The sequence below is a fragment of the Oryza sativa genome, chromosome 5 (genome assembly GCF_034140825.1).
Source record: "Oryza sativa Japonica Group chromosome 5, ASM3414082v1".
Taxonomy (NCBI): Eukaryota; Viridiplantae; Streptophyta; class Magnoliopsida; order Poales; family Poaceae; genus Oryza; species Oryza sativa.
In genome coordinates this window covers 6763101-6780590 of record NC_089039.1, presented here as the reverse complement: position 1 = coordinate 6780590, position 17490 = coordinate 6763101, and the positions used below count along the sequence as shown (strand labels likewise).

General features: G+C 41.9%; 2 protein-coding genes across 2 annotated transcripts; one reads left to right on the top strand and one right to left on the bottom strand.

Moving 5' to 3' along the window:
* Positions 1-881: 881 nt before the first annotated feature.
* Positions 882-4794, top strand: LOC4338088 (mannosyl-oligosaccharide 1,2-alpha-mannosidase MNS3). The gene is made up of 6 exons (XM_015784448.3): positions 882-1149; positions 1995-2944; positions 3072-3333; positions 3471-3668; positions 3798-3946; positions 4108-4794. The coding sequence occupies exons 1-6, from the start codon at positions 1042-1044 to the stop codon at positions 4376-4378; spliced, it is 1938 nt and encodes a 645-aa protein (XP_015639934.1). The 5' UTR covers positions 882-1041; the 3' UTR covers positions 4379-4794.
* Positions 4795-5287: 493 nt separating this feature from the next.
* Positions 5288-6255, bottom strand: LOC4338087 (uncharacterized). The gene has a single exon (XM_015784449.3). The coding sequence runs from the start codon at positions 6192-6194 to the stop codon at positions 5607-5609; it is 588 nt and encodes a 195-aa protein (XP_015639935.1). The 5' UTR covers positions 6195-6255; the 3' UTR covers positions 5288-5606.
* Between the last annotated feature and the right edge of the window lie 11235 nt (positions 6256-17490).

Genomic DNA, 17490 nt, shown 5'->3' with positions numbered 1-17490 from the left:
AAAGTTTGGAGCAATTGATTTCTTGCAAAATTGATGCGCTTAATTGCTAGCATGACCAAAGAAGATATTACGCTTGTTAATCGCTGAGTATTTAATTAAGCAAATCGGGCACAATGAGAAACTAGTCAAGTACCATACCGATGCATGTTACTTCTAATTTGCATCAAACGTGCAGCGTTGACAACTTTAGACCAAAATATTTGATACTGGTGATTTCCTAAAATCCTGTAAGTATTTTCTATATATACTAAAAGATGATAAAAGATGATTGTAAGTATTTTTCCTTAACTGTATAAATAAATCATAAAAATCAATTACTATTTTAACCTTTCATCTTTCGTACCTAACCCACCCTTTAAGAATATTTTTCATGGTATCTTTTATCTTAATGCATTAGATCATAGTCGATCAACGGTTGTAATCAATTCCAAGCATCAAAGAAGCTCTCATTTATTAATATTTCTATATATACTATAATAAAAATAGTAATCAAGTTATTTTTTAAAAAAGACGTACTTAAAAAAATCAGCTGGAGGTAGTAGGGCGTATAGACTTTTTCCTTTTCTTTTTGCCGATACCCTTAATTTATTCAGACAAGAGTAAATTTTAGAAAACTATAACTTTAGTGATAAAACTATCAGTTTGCTGCGACATTAGCGACAAGTTTCAGTTTGCTGCAACAATAGCTGAGTTTTAGCTGAGTTTTGTGATAATTTTCCACACTATTATTATAGCAAACTGAAATTTATCACTAATGTCACAACAAACTGATAGTTTTATCGCTAAAATTATAGTTTTCTGAAATTTAGTCTTCAGACAGTTAAACGGCACCACCAGTGTGGTGGTATCCTCTTATGGCAGTTATCGGACCCGCTTCTCCCAACCCAAGTCCACGACGTGTCACGTTCGCCCCGCGGTCGTGTCCTCTCTTCTTCTCCCGGATCTCGCGCGCCACGACCCTCCTCCCCCTTCCAGAAGCTTCTCGAAGCTCCGTTCCTCACCACCCCAACCCAATCCCCACTCCCCACTCCCTCCGCGCGGATGAGCGGCGGCGGCGGCGGCTCGGGCCCCCTCCCCTACTCGATGCGCGATGTGGACGGCCGCGGCGCCTACAACAACGCCAAGTTCCGCCACCGATCTCGCCTCAAGGTTTTGCTCCCTCCCGATCCCCTTCCACCCCTCCCATTTCTTTCCCCGCGAGGTGCGCGTGCGGTTTGCTGTTGTGATCCCCGAATCCCTTGCGGCGCGGTGCGGCTGCTCGATTCGTTTTCAGTAGCATTTGTGTTGTTTTTGTTTTAGGAGATGTAGAAGGTGTGGAATCTGGTTGGCTTGAGGGATTCATGGCTCCCCGATCTGTGGGTTTAGCTGCTGCCGAATTAGTTCTTGGTCATGTCCGTGGGCGTCTGCGCCTTAGGGTGTGTCTGATCTGATTGGACCTGATAATTATGTGCTGTTCTTGTGCTGCTGCCAAATTTAATTTAATAAGTTAGGTGATGAGGGTGTAGTAATACGTAGTTTTTTGTGCATTTAGGGATTCAGATAGTTGTCTCCTAGTTATGCCAGAGCTGGAAAGAATTGGATGACTTCAAAAGGTTTTCTGCCTTTGTCCATTATGAGTGGACTCCGATAGATCCGGTTTGTTGAATGCTATGTCCATAGAGATTGAGGTTTGAGCTCCAAGTGTTTGACTGCGGTCTTCGGTGCTCCATAAGATTTATGATTGCCAGTTATAACTAAATTCACAATGATAATATTTCGTGAGATCTGTTGTGTAGTAGTAGATAGTGTTAGAATGCTAATTACATAGCATTAGGAATTAAATAAAATTCACTCTCATGAATCCTACAACTTTGCTTTTGACGATCAATTGATATCCTTAGCTTGTAAAGTAAGTTCATAACAGTTGTTTTCGACTTCTTGCAATGTGAAATTTTTATTAATTTTTTAATGTGTTTATTTCTTCTTTCGTAATGTTTATTTATTTCCCTATGCAGATGGCCTCTCAGGCTCTGTTTACCAATAGCAGCAAGTACCAATGTGGAAAGTTCACTGTTGGAAAATTTTTGAGTCTTTTAATGGTTTCTGGCGTAATATACTTACTTGTGCACAAAAGTTCGGATGGTTTTGTATCCGGTGAGCTCCATGAAAAAGTAGGGAATACACATACCAAGAAAGATTTTCCCAAAATTCGTACATTTTGGAGAAAGCCACCAAGGCTGCCGCCACGTCTTCCTCCAAATGAAATCTATAGAAACAATTCATTGCTTCTACAGTCTCCTCAATCTGAATGGACACTCAGACAGAAGAAAGTTAAAGAAGCATTTGAACATGCATGGTCTGGCTATCGAAATTATGCAATGGGTTATGATGAGCTTATGCCTTTAACCCGCCGAGGTATAGATGGACTAGGAGGTCTAGGCGCTACTGTTGTAGATTCTTTAGACACTGCAATAATAATGGGTGCTGATGATGTTGTTTCCGAAGCATCAAAATGGATTGAAGATAATCTCATGAAAAAGTTAAGTGAGAAAGGGCAGGTCAATCTATTTGAAACTACTATCCGTGTCTTGGGAGGGCTTCTTAGTGCCTATCACTTGAGTGGTGGTGACAAAGCAAGAGGTGACTCTGGGATACCAATGACATCTAAAAGGGCTAATCCGGAGCGTCTTTTGGAAGTTTCAAAGGACTTGGCAGACAGATTATTGTTAGCCTTTACATCAAGCCCAACTGCTATACCTTTAAGTGATGTTGTTCTTCGAGATCGAACTGCACATGCAGCCCCTGATGGTTTAAGCAGTACCTCTGAGGCTACAACATTGCAGCTGGAGTACAGTTACCTTAGCACAATATCAGGAGATCCAAAGTATGACTTAGAGGCAATGAAAGTGTTAGAGCATATGCGAACACTCCCAACAGTGGAGGGTTTGGTTCCTATTTACATCAAGTATGCATTGCTTGAACCCTTCTGTGTTTTGGCACTAAATTAAGTTCAGAATATATTGCATTGTCTAACCATCAGAAAAATTGATATTTGAGGTGATTATGCTCTCATTATTGTTTTCTATATGCAGTCCCTCCTCTGGTCAATTTAGTGGAGAAAATATTCGATTAGGATCTCGTGGTGACAGTTACTATGAATACCTATTGAAAGTATGGGTTCAGCAAGAAAGATATCGTGACACTAGTTTGAAGTATCTATTTGAAATGTATACAGAAGCAATGAAAGGGGTCAAGCATCTTCTTGTTCGAAAAACTATTCCAAATGGGCTGGTCTTCGTTGGGGAGCTCCCCTATGGACGAAATAGTGGTTTTAGCCCTAAAATGGATCACCTGGTATGCAACTACTTGGAACTCTCTCTATTTCTTTTATAACTAAAAATAATAATTCGATAATCCTTCAAATCTTTTCTTTTTCCCGGGCATTTTTTGACCCCTTTTGTGATGTGCACCACTTTGTCTTCATTCTGTAGGTGTGTTTTCTTCCTGGTACCCTTGCTCTGGGTGCAACGAAGGGTATAACCAAGAAAAAAGCTCTTGAAAATCATTTATTGACTGCGGAAGACATAGACAATCTGCAGCTTGCTGAAGATTTGGCCAAAACTTGTGTTGAAATGTACTTTGTGACATCTACTGGACTTGCTCCTGAAATTGCTTATTTTCACATTGAGGTAAGTGGTTCAGCATTTTATGGAGTATTACAATGTACTCCTGAATTAAATCTCCATTACTTGTTATTTTTCATATATATTGATGTCCATTTTGATTTTGAAGAAAATATTGGCATGTGCATTTTACAGGGTAATTCTGAGGGAGGACCTGATGGTGGGAACAAAAGTTCTCAATATGTTAATGATATCATAATCAAACCTCTGGATCGTCACAATCTTTTACGCCCAGAGACTGTAGAATCACTATTTGTTTTATATAGAATCACAGAGGATCCGAAGTAAGATATAACACTACTTTATTATCTTTAGGTCACCTGCCACTCAATTTTGAATAATGTTATGGGTTAGGGTTCATAGGGGGTAAACACCGCCGGGAGGATAGCCAGGCAATAATGCCACCACTGACTATCCTTTTATTATCTCCTTTTCTTTTACACAGGTATAGGGAATGGGGTTGGCAGATTTTTCAGGCTTTTGAGAAGTATACAAGAGTTGATTCTGGTGGCTATACTTCATTGGATGATGTCACAAGCTTGCCCCCACCTAGGAGAGACAAAATGGAAACTTTCTTCCTTGGAGAAACACTGAAATACTTGTATTTGCTGTTTGGTGAAAGCAATATTCTTCCATTAGATAAGTATGTATTCAACACAGAGGCCCATCCACTTCCAATCATTCAGTCTGCACAACAGATCTCTCATTCGGTATAGTTTCCAAGTGTTTTAGTGGGTGTAGTTCCTCTACTATCATGTGAAAAGTGTACTACCATGAGAAAATTTTACCAAACAGATAAAGTGAGAAAATAGTTACGCAGACAAAATTATTGGGACAATGAGAGAAACATACTAGCCTTATAGATGCACATGCTCCCGTTGCATGAGCTTGAAGCAGCATCAGAGCCGTTCTTGGTAGCAACCTCATGGAGTTGTCAGCTTGAAGCTGCAGTGGCATCATTATTAGAAGCAAGCTCGTGGATGGAGTTATCGTCATAGATTTGGAGATTGTACTTGTATTTATGGGAAGGTCATGAAACTACTCTGATCTGCTGAAAACATACAATTTTGAATTAGCTTGTGATTACACTGACATTTGTCTTCCAAGAAATCTTCAATCCTTGTGTCAGACATCCCATCATGTTCACAACTTGCTCCCTGCTTACCTGGTGAGTTCAACTAGATTTGTAAGCTTCTTATCATCTCCAGTTGCTGTTCATTGACAGCATTTTGCATGGTTCATGTTTTTGGCGTGTTTGTGTTATGGTAGTGCTCTACTGTAAGCCTGTAGCAAAATCTCCTAAAAGAACATTGATTTTGAAAATGTCATAATATAGTCAAAGTTCAAGGTGACTATGATTGGCAAATTTCCTCATGACATTAGAGACTAATATTGCACGATGATAATAGTAATAAATATCATGCTATGATGATATCAAATGAAGAAAATATTAGTTGATCGGTTGATGCGCTGTCTTTGTTGTTTTGTGGAATAAATTTCCTGCAGATTGTCATGCAATCAGACATGCTCATTCTTGAATATTGAAGCTACTTAGTTTCTATTTCCGTTTGTCGTGCTCCAGATTTATGAATAAAATATGCCGAATGCCGTATTGTTACTCGTGATTTGGAAGAAATTATCTGATTCTGTTTATGAAGCCATCTTTGTCCAAACATCTTTTTTTCTGTCGCGGGAACAGTGAAACTAGCCTTAGAGCATAAGCAATGGGTGTCTTGGAGCCGTTCCCCTAGCTCACGGCGTCGCCGTACCGTTTGCTTTTCGGCCTGAGCCGTCCCCCCGCGTAGGCGCGCGTTTGCTCGCGGGGGGATGCGTTCCTCAGTCGCTTTTGGCTGAGCCACGGCGCCAGGCTACGCGTTGGACGCGCGGTGGCTAGACGTGTGTCTCGTGGACACAGCTCCGCACCACAAATTTCCTCTTCCACCCTCAACAGCGACGACGACAACCCTGCGACGGAGACGACCCCGCGACGACGGCGACCATGGCCGACAGCGGCGGATCTCGCTCCGCCGCGTCCTCCTCGCTCCGCGCGCCGTCGATGCCGCCACCGCTGTTGTGTTTGCCGTCGTCGCCCTTGCCGTGCGTTGTGGAGGTCGCGATGACCTCGAGCACTCCAGATCTGGCCTCGAGCTCGACTGGGCGGCGTCCTCGATGCGGCCACCGCCGGCGCTGCCACCTTCTCCTCCTCGATGCGGCATGGGAGGAGGGACGCCACCGTGCGCCACTCGGGGGCGCAGCCGTCCTCAGCGTCGGTGTGGGAGACGGCGACGGCCCGGAGCTCCTACTCCCCCGCGGTGGCCGCGTTGACGACGAGGAACTCGAGGTTGACGCCAGCGGAGGAGACGGGAAGAGGAGAGGAAGAGACGGCGGCTTGAGGCGGTGGCCGGGGATGACGAGGAGGAGGAGGAGCAGCTCTGCTCGACGGCATGGAGGCTGGGCGTGCCGTGCGCGTCCTCCCCGGATGTAGCGGCATGGCGAGGAGGAGGAGCAGCTCTGCTCGGGCATGAACGGCATTGTTTATCTCAAGGTGAAAAGAGAGAGAGCGAGCAAGCTAGCTCTATTTCTCTGTGTGTGTGAGAGAGAGAGCTACTAGACTAGTACGATGAATAAATTCCCCCTGTACTAGTTTGTGTGAGCTACTAGTGGTTCTTTTGAGAAGAGTTATTGGTTTTGGTTTCTAGGGCCAAACCAAAGAATAAATGCCCCCAAACTAAAAGCTACACAAACACAATGAAAATATGGAGCCTCTTGAATAAAACTTCATGTCAACGAGGGCGTCGGTGGTGGGCTAGGGAGGGAATTTGTCACCTGGGACTACTTGAGACCGGGATACCCATTGTGAACTGGAGTATCCTCACCGAGTAGCTTTGGATTTTGAAGAACCCACCTACCTGTGGCCTCTATTGCGAGATGAGTTTTCCTAGAAGTGCCCTCGCTTAGTGAGGGCACTCTAGGAGTGGCTTACATTGCTGATGCCCTTACATTTCTTACATGCTTTCAAATCATGACCGACCATCATGTATTCTGTCGGTGCTTCTAAATTATTTAATTTGTCTCCATGGAAAATTGTAAACTTCTCTTTGACTTCGAAATGAACTGCCTTTGGAGGTATTTCTATTTCCAGTTTTTAGTGCCACCCAGGGCTTCCCAGGCTACCATGCTTTTGCATTACCACCTAAGGTGGTCCAAGACTCCCAACACGCAGCAAGCTGGATCCAGGTGATGCAGGATGGGCGACCAACAATGTGGCTGGGCTGATTATGCCTACATTTCGTGCTGCAAGATTTTTGTTGTGCTTTTTTTCCCTCATACTAGTAATTTACTACTTCCTCCATTTCACAATAAGTCATTCTATCATTTTTCATATTCATATTGATGCTAATGAATCTAGATAAATATATGTCTAGATAAATATATATGTCTAGATTCATTAGCATCAATATGAATGTGAAAAATGCTAGAATTACTTACATTATTCAACTTTGGCTACGCGTTCTTCGTCTCAGCGGGCCCACAGGTGGGACCCACACCGCCGCTAGATGAGAGAGGGGAGAGGGGAGAGGGACGAGGCAGCCGAGCGGCAGGGGAGGATGGCGCTGACCGACGCCGACGCCTGCCGACGCGCAGCCACTCCTCGCCGGATCCTGCCGCCTACCAAGGTCGCGCCGATTTCCTTGAGCGCGCGAAGGCTGAAGGAGGAAGGGGGCGGCGCGGAGGCCGGACGCCGCTTGCCGCTTGGGAGGATGCCGTGCCGACCGAGCTCCCGCGCCGCCGCCGGCTCTCCGTGCCCTCGATGCTCATCGTCGGCTGGGAGATGAGGGGCCCCGGAGAGGGACGGGAAGGGGAGCGCCGGCGTGGATTTGGTCGACAGCGGTGAAGCGGTGAAGCGGCGGCGCCCTTGCCGGCCGACGCCTCCTGAGCCGCGCCGCCGACTCGTCCGTCGCTGCGTGGGCCGCTCTACCCGGTCAGTGGAGGAGAGGCGGCGCCGCGCAGCCGCCGAGCTTCGCCGCGTCGTTCGCCGGTGTCGCTCGGGCCGCCGGTCGAAGGAGCAGCAGAGGCAGCGCCGCGCCGCCGCTGGTCCGCTCGGCTCCGTCGAGGAGTCCGCCGCGCCCCTGCTAGCGCCGTTTCCCGCTCGCCCCCGCCGGTTAGAGGAGCAGCAGAGGCAGCGCCGCGCCGCCGCCGGTCCGCTCGGCTCCGTCGAAGAGTCCGCCGCGCCGCCATTCCAGCTGGCGCCGTCTCCCGCTCGCCCCCGCCGGTCGGCTCCGTCGGGGAGTCCGCCGCGCCCCGGCTGGCGCCGTCTCCCGCTCGCCCCCGCCGGTTGGAGGAGCAGCAGAGGCAGCGCTGCGCTGCCGCCGGTCCGCTCGGCTCCGTTGAGGAGTCCGCCGCGCCGCCGCTCCGGCTGGCGCCGTGTCTCGCTCGGCCCCGCCAGTCGCCGGGAGACGCTCGACGCCACCCTCCTCGCTTCCTCCGATGGAAAAGTTAAAAGGCAGTAGCACAAAGTAAAAGGGAGAGAGAGAGTGCTGGGACCCACTACTACGTGTAGCTTGTATTGTGGAGCTGTAACTTGCATTGTGGAGCATATGGCTTATACTGTTCCTAGTCTATGTGGCATGGGAAGAACGGCAAAATGTGGTGACCCATTGTAAATGCCCTAATGCGTCCTACATCTGGACGAAAGCAGAGGCGTTGAAAGCGGCTTTGGGCTCTGGGTACAGCTGTGGAGGGGATATGTGGTACCAAAAATAATCGATGTGTCACTCTGCATTTTCAATAGATGATGGATGAAAATATAGTAATTATTTCCTCTGTTTCACAATGTAAAACTTTTTAGCATTGTCCACATTCATATAGATGCTAATGAATCTATATATATAATAATGTCTAGATTCATTAGCATCTATATGAATATAGGTAATGCTAGAAAGTCTTATATTGTGAAACGGAGGGAGTATTTAAGACAAAACCACAAATTAAATATTAGAGAGTTATTAAGTGGATTAAAAAGTTCTTATAGCATGTTAAGAGAATTTTTTTTAAAAAAAATATAATATTTAGGAGCTTGGCAAATGTGACCGTATTAATGGAAATCCATATGGTTTGTTTGGTAACTTGAGGAAAAAATGATTGGGAGTTTATATAAGGGAATTGATGCTAATATTAGTAAAGGTAATGGTAATTAGTAGGAGTTTAGAACTTTAGATCGAGACTATATCTTATTCATGTTTGGCAAAAAAATCTGCATAACCATTGATTTTGAGCAGCTGCCTACATGTTGCATGTAGTCTTTGTCCTCAAACCAAAAACAGACTCCCCGAAACTAATGGACGATCTTTTTGCTAATCAAAACTTACGCACATAACCGTTGGCAACTGACTTTGAGCCAAAACGGAAGAAAGCGTCAGAGAACGCTTTTTCGCGAATGCAAAACGCGAACACTAGGGGAGACCTGATAACAAATAAATTAAAGGGGTGAAACCTTAAACTCAAGCCGGCTAGCTCACCATGTTATGAAGCTAGCCGAAAAACCCCTAGACGTTTCTCAAAGCGCAAGAGAAAAACTGAATTGTAAATCAGTCACTCGTCCAAATGTAGCCGCTTCTCAAAGCGCAAGAGAAAAACTGAATTGTAAATCAGTCACTCGCCCAAATATAGCCGCAGAACGCAAGGAACAACCAACGGCAACCTAGCGGGAAACACCTAGCATGCATCGGATGAACACGCTAGCCGTCGGACGAACACGTCCACTGTTGCTGTGAGACAAGATGAGAGACACTACCAGATCGGTTCCCCACTATCCGCGAATGAAAGAGTAAGACGTGAATGAGCAAGCCTCATATGGCGAGAAAAGCACATAGAGGTGTTGGAAGACCGAAACTGACGCCCTCATATGTACATAAAAAATGGGCATATATAAGATTTTTCTCACCTTTCCAACATCTGATATGGGTCTACAAATAAAAACCAACATATATAACCCCTTATATGTGTTGGTTTATTAAAAATATTGACACCACAATAATATGTGCTATTCTTTTTAATAAACTAGCACTTATGAGAGGGTAATAGATGTCAGTTCTACAAAAAAACCGACACTCTCTTCAGTTAGTCAGTTGACAATCGATCGAGCCGGCCCGGTTAATTTTTATATATGGATGACCTCGCGTCTAAAGTCCAGCCTATCTCTCTTGCTCACCTCTATCAGCTTCTCCGCGCTCCCTCTCTTGCTCACCATCGCGGCCCCTCATCTCTGCTGCTGCCACCACCCCTCAACTCCGCTGTACTCGTCCTCCTTCCTCCTCTCCATCACTCCTCACCTCCTCCGCAGCAGCCATCCCTCGTCTCCACTGTCCCTATCGCTTCTTATCTCCGATGTAGCTGGCGCGATGGCGAGCTACCGCCATCTAGCTTGCCAACTAACCTTGGCACGACGGATCGAGGGTGACCTGCTAGATGACGGAGGTGGGTCCCTCGACAAGCGATGATGCCCTCTCCTCACGCGACGCTCAACAACGGACTTAGCCCATGGTGAGCAGCGGCGGCAGTGGCCTTCTCTCCTTCGATAGCCTCCTCTCTATGTTCTTGGATTTTTATTGTTGATATGTGGACATTGATTTTGTTCTTGAATGTTGATTCTGTGTTCTTGGTTGTTGATGGATCTCAGGGGTGATGAGGAGCTAATTGAGCCGACGTATCGAGTTGGTTTTTTATTAGTGGAACCATAAAGGTGTCGTTTTTAAACCACACATTTGGTTCCTCATCATCAGTGCTGCTTGCGAGATGCTGGTTGAAGAATTCGACACTTATGTGGGTTTCCAACTGACACCCATTAGGATTTTGTAGCAGTGGCCCCATGTTGAAGCGCGTCAAAGATGTGGATAAGTATGATAAATAATCAAAATCTATTTCGTGGAGCGACAAAGTATGCAAATCCCTCGTTGTACACTACTATGTGTAGCTGTGGCCTCTCTTTGGTCCATTGGTCGGCATTGCAGCTCTTCAAAGTTGTTCACCGACAGTTGTCCAGACCAAAGCCATGTATGGTCTGCTATGTCTCACAAAAGATGATGCCCCACACTTTGTTGTGGGATATTTGTTATATATTGGAGAAACGATGAAATGATTTGGATCGAAATATTATGAAAATGATTTGAGAATGATTATTTAGCATGTGTATGTTTGGTTTTAGAATGAAATAAATTATAGATATAAATACTATATGCTTGCATGTTGAGCTTTATGTGCTTAATGAGCTTTTTTTATTAGGCCATGCCATACGAATTAGGAAAAAATTACTACAACACTCTCAAAGTTCATGTAATTTATTGATAGACATAATAAAAAGTGTCACGACTAAAAGACACTAAAAATACTGGTAATTTGCTGGAGAATACTTTCGGTTCAATTGGAAAGATAAATTCTTATAAAAAAGTATCCCTAGGGTCAAAAGTTTTTGATCTGAGGCTAGAGTGAAGAAGGAATATGATGTATGCTAATAATGTACTTGGGGTGATTGCAAATTTAGAGTTGTATAATTTCTAAATTTTTACTCTAATGTCATGTTTGAAACTCGTGGTCACAGGGGCATCTTGTATTTCTTAAAAATCTAACTATCCAATTGAGTCGAAAGTGTCGTCTAGCAAATTACCAGGTTTTCTAGGATGTCTTTTAGACATGACACGCTTTTTCGATGTGTATAAACAAATTACACAGGTCTTGGTGTTTTGTAGTAAAATTTGCCGACGAATTAGAGTTAAATGATTGTAGCTCTTGCTAATTGTAGTTCTCCTGAAAATTAAAGTAGATAAACAATTAAAGTGTCTATTTATTGTTTTAGAAAAATAATGAGCTACATCTCTTCGATGATTTGAGTGTAGTTAGATTTGTTTTCATATTCTGATGAATATTCATTACCATATTCACGCCGATTTGCATTCGCTTCGTATCTGTATTTAATAATATTTGATTTCCTTTTCATATCTAAGTTTTTCGATTTCAATTCCAATTCTAAAAAAAAAGTTATAAAAACAAAAAGGATAGAATTGGTCTCCGTCTACTTCTGAGCCGTTTTCGTCCATAGCTACAAATGAGAAAGGAATTACGGACTTTCTCCATGAATTTTCAAATCAAATTTGACGAAATCAAAATTTAGCACTAGATAATTTGTGGTATAGACAACTCGGCACATGTATAGAGCATCAGTCTCACAAAAGAAGAAGATGACATAAGGGAAAATCATAAAAACCATCCCAAATATCATCTTGAGTTTGATATTTCCCCAAATAATTCATTGTAAATACCCCTCTTAAATTACATTGATTTGATATTTCTCGCCCATTGCCGTTGTTCGTATGTTTTTCTCCTTTTCTGCATTATATGTTATGTGACTTAGCACACTTTTTTTATGGAGATATTGCCTCAACCACATGTGTTCAAAACGACAGGGTCGTATCGAGATCATATTATTCATCTTTGAATCTGTCCATGAAAGCATCCATTGCCTGCCGAGCCACATGAAACAAGCACAACACTTATCTTAACCTCAAAGAGAAAAAAGATCAGCACGAGGTGCGGTGGCTGCCGGAGACAAATAAGAGCGAGTACAGTAGGAAGCTATAAATAAGCTATAAGCATATGTGGAGAAGAGAAGAGAAGAGTGAGAAAACAAACACGCTACAAATTTATAACCAGCTGCAGCACAGACTTCAATACATTGTGTGTGTATGAAATATAGAACTATATATTAATAGTGTAGTATATATTTATAACTAACTATTATATGAATAAGCTATTAAATTAGTTATAGATGAATTAAAGCTAGTAGTTGGCTACACTATTAAACTTGCTCTAATTCAGCCGTGCATCTCTCAACAGATCTATAAGCCAACTAACAGATCCTAATACGATGATCTCAGCCGTGCATCTCTATACAGATCTGACGGCGGTGTGTCAAACCGCAGCACTAGTAGTACGACCCAGCCCTGCCCGACCACCCGTACTGGAGTTACGTCAGTGCGCACACAGAATCAGAAACACCCATCCCATCGCGTCGCTGGGTGGTGCGCTAGCTGGACGCGCGGCTGCCGCTGGAGCCCCCGCCCGGGCACCCGCGCAGCATACGCATATGCATGCAGCTCCGCACGTGTCGGCCCCTTCCCCCCCACGCGTCCCCCCGGGAACGGAAAGCCTCGCAATCCAATCACCCCACCCACGCACCACGCGACGCGGCCACCGCGGGGGCCCCCGGCCAACCGAGCGCGCACCTGGGACTGACCGCGAGACGGTACGTTGGTCATGGTGCCCCGCGCGCGATCGCGAGTCGACGTGCAGCCGCAGCAAACTTTGCCCACCGCGTCGCGTACGTACGTCGGCCTCGGCGGCAACGGTGTGGTGGTGGTGGTGGTGGTCCGGCGCGCGCGCGGCGCGGGTGTACGTACGGGATGGGCGCGCGGGCGGGGCCACGGCGGGAGGAGCGGGCGACACGCGGCGAGGGGGGGACGACGCGCGCGGTGGCGGTGGCTGGCTGGGCGTGCCAGTGCTGCAGTGCACCAGCAGCAGCCACCAGGGGGCGCGCGCGGCAGCGAGGATATCGTAAAGAAATGGGGTGTGCGGTGTTGCAGAAAGGGACCGAATCAGTGGAATCATTCATGGCCGGCCGCTAATCATCAGCCACCCGACCACAGAGGGGCCCGCCGGTTTTTTATTCAAGAAGCACAGTACAAGCGCGTACTGGAGTAAGCGCGTACCACATACACACTGACCACTATGAGTCATCTCCGAAAAAGTAGGTTGATACTACCTCCGTCCCAAAATAAGTGCAGCTGTGGATATCCGTGTTCAACATTTGACCGTTCGTCTTATTTGAAAAATTTATAAAAAAATAAAAAAATTTAGTCACACATAAAGTACTATTCATGTTTTATTATCTAATAGCAATAAAAATACTAATCATAAAAATTTTTTAAATAAGACGAACGATCAAACGTTGAACGTGAATAGTGCAAAACTGCACTTATTTTAGGACGGATGGAGTATATATTTAAATTAATAAAGTCAGAACTAACCGTGCGTACGTCACGTACGTACTAGTAAAAAAAAATTAGCCGTAAATGTGAGTACATGTGTCATCGAGTGAACTGGTTCCGTCAAAAGAAACCTACCCAGTTAACATCGTTCACTTCGTCCGCTGGCTTTTATTTCATACACGGGTACTTTTACAACATTTCTTATCAGTCTCTATCAATAATACTATAAAATAAAAATCTTCTATATTCCTCCCTCCATTTCAAATTGATCATATAATCTTTTTGAGAATATTTCAAATGATCATCGTATTTGTGTTCATTCATTAAATTTATTTATTATTTATACATTGAAGTAAATGAACATTGATGCATGCATCCATGCACAAAGTGTTTTGATTTGCTATTGGCTAAAAAATAGTGGGGAATATGCATACATCGAGTTTGTTGCCATAATAAATATAGTATAAGTGAGTTATTATATTTTTTGTCTTAATGCACCCATGTATCTGATGATCAATTTGGAATGGAGGGAGTAACTTGACTTCGTATATATTCAAATATAAGGCATTTCCGAAAACTTTTAAAGGATTTTGATCCTATTGAAAAAAATAGAAAAGCATTTGTAATAGATTATTAAATTATGTTATTATCTTTGAAATTAATATGAAATGGATGATCTTGCTATTGAAGAAAAGTCAACAAGAGCTCCAATATCTTCATCCGACCATTTGTGTGTTCCCGTGGTTCTCCTCTAATTTATTTAACCAACTATTCTTATATGTTCATGTGTTTTCTAATTCTTTATTTTGTACTTGTCTGCCTGTCAAAATTATGTGTTATCTATTCCTCCTTTTGCCCATGCCAACCTCAGTAGCGTCGCACAGTGGAATAACTGTCACTTATGAATATGATATCACGTGTAACATGTGGCAAATTGCTTGCGCCGTCTGAATAATAATATCGCCCGTGAAGCATCTCTCTCTCTCTCTCTCAAGAAATCACACTGAGGATCGATGCATACATGTGAAAACATATTTTTGCTGCTGGTTCGAGTGGAATGCATTGTTGGTCCTTAGACTTTTTGTTTGTGTCATATAGGTTCTCGAACTCTCAAAATACATTTTCAGATTCTCAAATTTGTTAAAGTATATTATTTAGATCCTAAATTACCACGACCCCTACAGGATCCTATGTAGCGCTTACGTGACATGTCACATGAAAACTAAAGTGGTATGCCACATGAACATTCCGATCCCGTATTTTCTTTTTCTTCCCTTCTGCACTTCTTTCTTTTTTTTCGCTCACTCTCTTCCACACCAACAGGATCAAGAATAGAAAAATTAGAGGAGAAAAAACATTAAAAAAATCAATCAACGCCACATGTCACGTGAGTGTCATGTAGGTTCCTAGAGGGATCGTGGTAATTTAGGACCGGAGTGACAGTATTTTAACAAGTTCAAGGAAAAAAAATACATTTAGTGATCAGTTTAGAGACTTAAATGATACAAATGAATAAGTTTAGTGACCGACGGTACTTTACTTAGCATGTTTTTATTGGTTAACTTATAGCCGATATATATGTGATATAAGGGCGATGTTACTCATACGAGTATCATGAATACAACAGTGACATTTCCTGCATGTGGGATGATCTCGACGGCCATCTGTCCTTTATGCCTAGTTGCCTACCATGCACTTTCGTACAAATTAATTAATTAATGTCGAACTCTTGGAACACCGTATGTGTATTATACGACAGCCATACGTTTCTTACTTTCTTAGGCGACAATCATACGAATATGACATTTGCTTCATGCAAGCGATGAGGTGGGTCCCATGACAATTGCTGCTACCTTATGCACTTTATACCAACTAGGAAGGTGGCCCGCGCATTCATGCGGGCATGTATTTTAGATTGTGTTTGAAAAACTTATATAGATGGAATATGAATGTGTGGTCATGTATTTTAGATTACGTTCAAAAAAACTTATATAAATGAAATATGAATATGACAAAGCTGAAGAAGTTATCGAAACTTCTCTTCCTGCCCCGAGTGCTACAGAGTATGTATAATGATCTGAGTTGATATACTACTTATTTTAATTTTTTTTAATAATGCTCTGTTGTTTTTGCTATTTGGTACCATGCAAAGGATATGTGTCTATATTCAATATTCAAATGACGTATTTTCATTTTTATATAGTAAAATATGGGCATATGGATCTTGTATTATTTATTTAATTGTAAATAAAACAACAGTTCAAATAAACTAAAAATTGGATATGGCTTAAGAATTATAATCATTTAGCTTTGTAATTATTGATCATTTTTATATTTGGCTAGAAGACGAAGGAATTGAATGAGAGGAGAGGAAGAGAAAGTGGAAGGGAAGTTATAATAGCACTTTTTTTTTACAAATTATACTATTATTACTTTATTATCTTTTTTACTCGTCTTTTCCTACTTAATGGATATTAAAAATAACACTACAAATCTAATAATGTTATTTTGGCTTATTACAGTGTTAGAATGGGAGGAGTAAATTTTTGAAACGTTACCCAGAAATAGGTTCATTTTACTTTTATCATTATAGATCTAATTTAGTTATTGTCAAGCTATATATGATGATAAAATCTATATCATTATTTTTCGTAATTATATAATTTTTGAATGGCACACAAAAGCAAGAAAATATAACCCCCAAGTGACATGTTTCTTTTGAAAGTTAAATTATAATGAATATAGATTTTTAAGTGTAAAATAATCAAAAGCCATAAGTGGATCAAATATTAGTTGCATGATTTGGATGTCATAGTTGCTTATTTTTTAGCATACCTTTTGCTTTCTAACTAATATATTCGGGTATCATTACTCATAGTTATGGTCATTTTACTCTTATGATTGTACATCTAATTTAATTATTTTGAAATTATGTACGATGATAAAACTTATAATATTATTATTTCATTTTTAATAATTATTTGAATGGCACATAAAAAGTCAGAAAATATAGCCTAAAATGATGTTTCTTTTCAAAGCTGAACTATAGTGAAAATTTGATCTTTACATGTAAATTTAGTCATAAATAATAAAAGATATAAGCTGATCAAAATTAGTTGTATAATTTAGATGTTATATTTGCTGAATTGTTTGACACAACTTTTTTCCTTTTTTAACTAATAAAGGAATACATGGAAAAGAGGAGGATGAATTGAGGCCAAAAAGAGAACTTCGTACGCTTTATTTATTAGCAAACTATAGATCCGATGATTTAAATATGGGGTCCACCGGTTCTAGTGTAAGTGAAATTAGTTAGTATAGATTTTAAATTGTCAATTTAATGGGTACAAAATATAATGGTGTAGACTTTATTTTGAAACACTGCATTATTTGAGAATAATAGTGCAATGTAATAAAAAATAGATCCGATGATTTAAATAATGGGTCCATCGATTTAAGTGCATGTATAAATTAGTTAATATAGATCTTAAATTGTTTATTTGATAGGTACACAATAGAATTGTGTAAACTTTATTTTAAAATAGTTTATTATTTGAAAATAATAGTAAAAAGTAATGAGTACATCGGTTTAAGTGAAAATTATCTTACATTATTAATTTAATGGGTAACATATAATGGTGTAAATTTTATTTTCAAAAATTGTAGAGTTACCTTTGAGTTGTATGATAGTAGATTCTTTGTTTGTAAAATTATGATTTATTTACAAAAAATATATATCCATTACATAAATGGAAAAAAGAAGAAAAAAGGGAAAAAAGAAGAAGAGA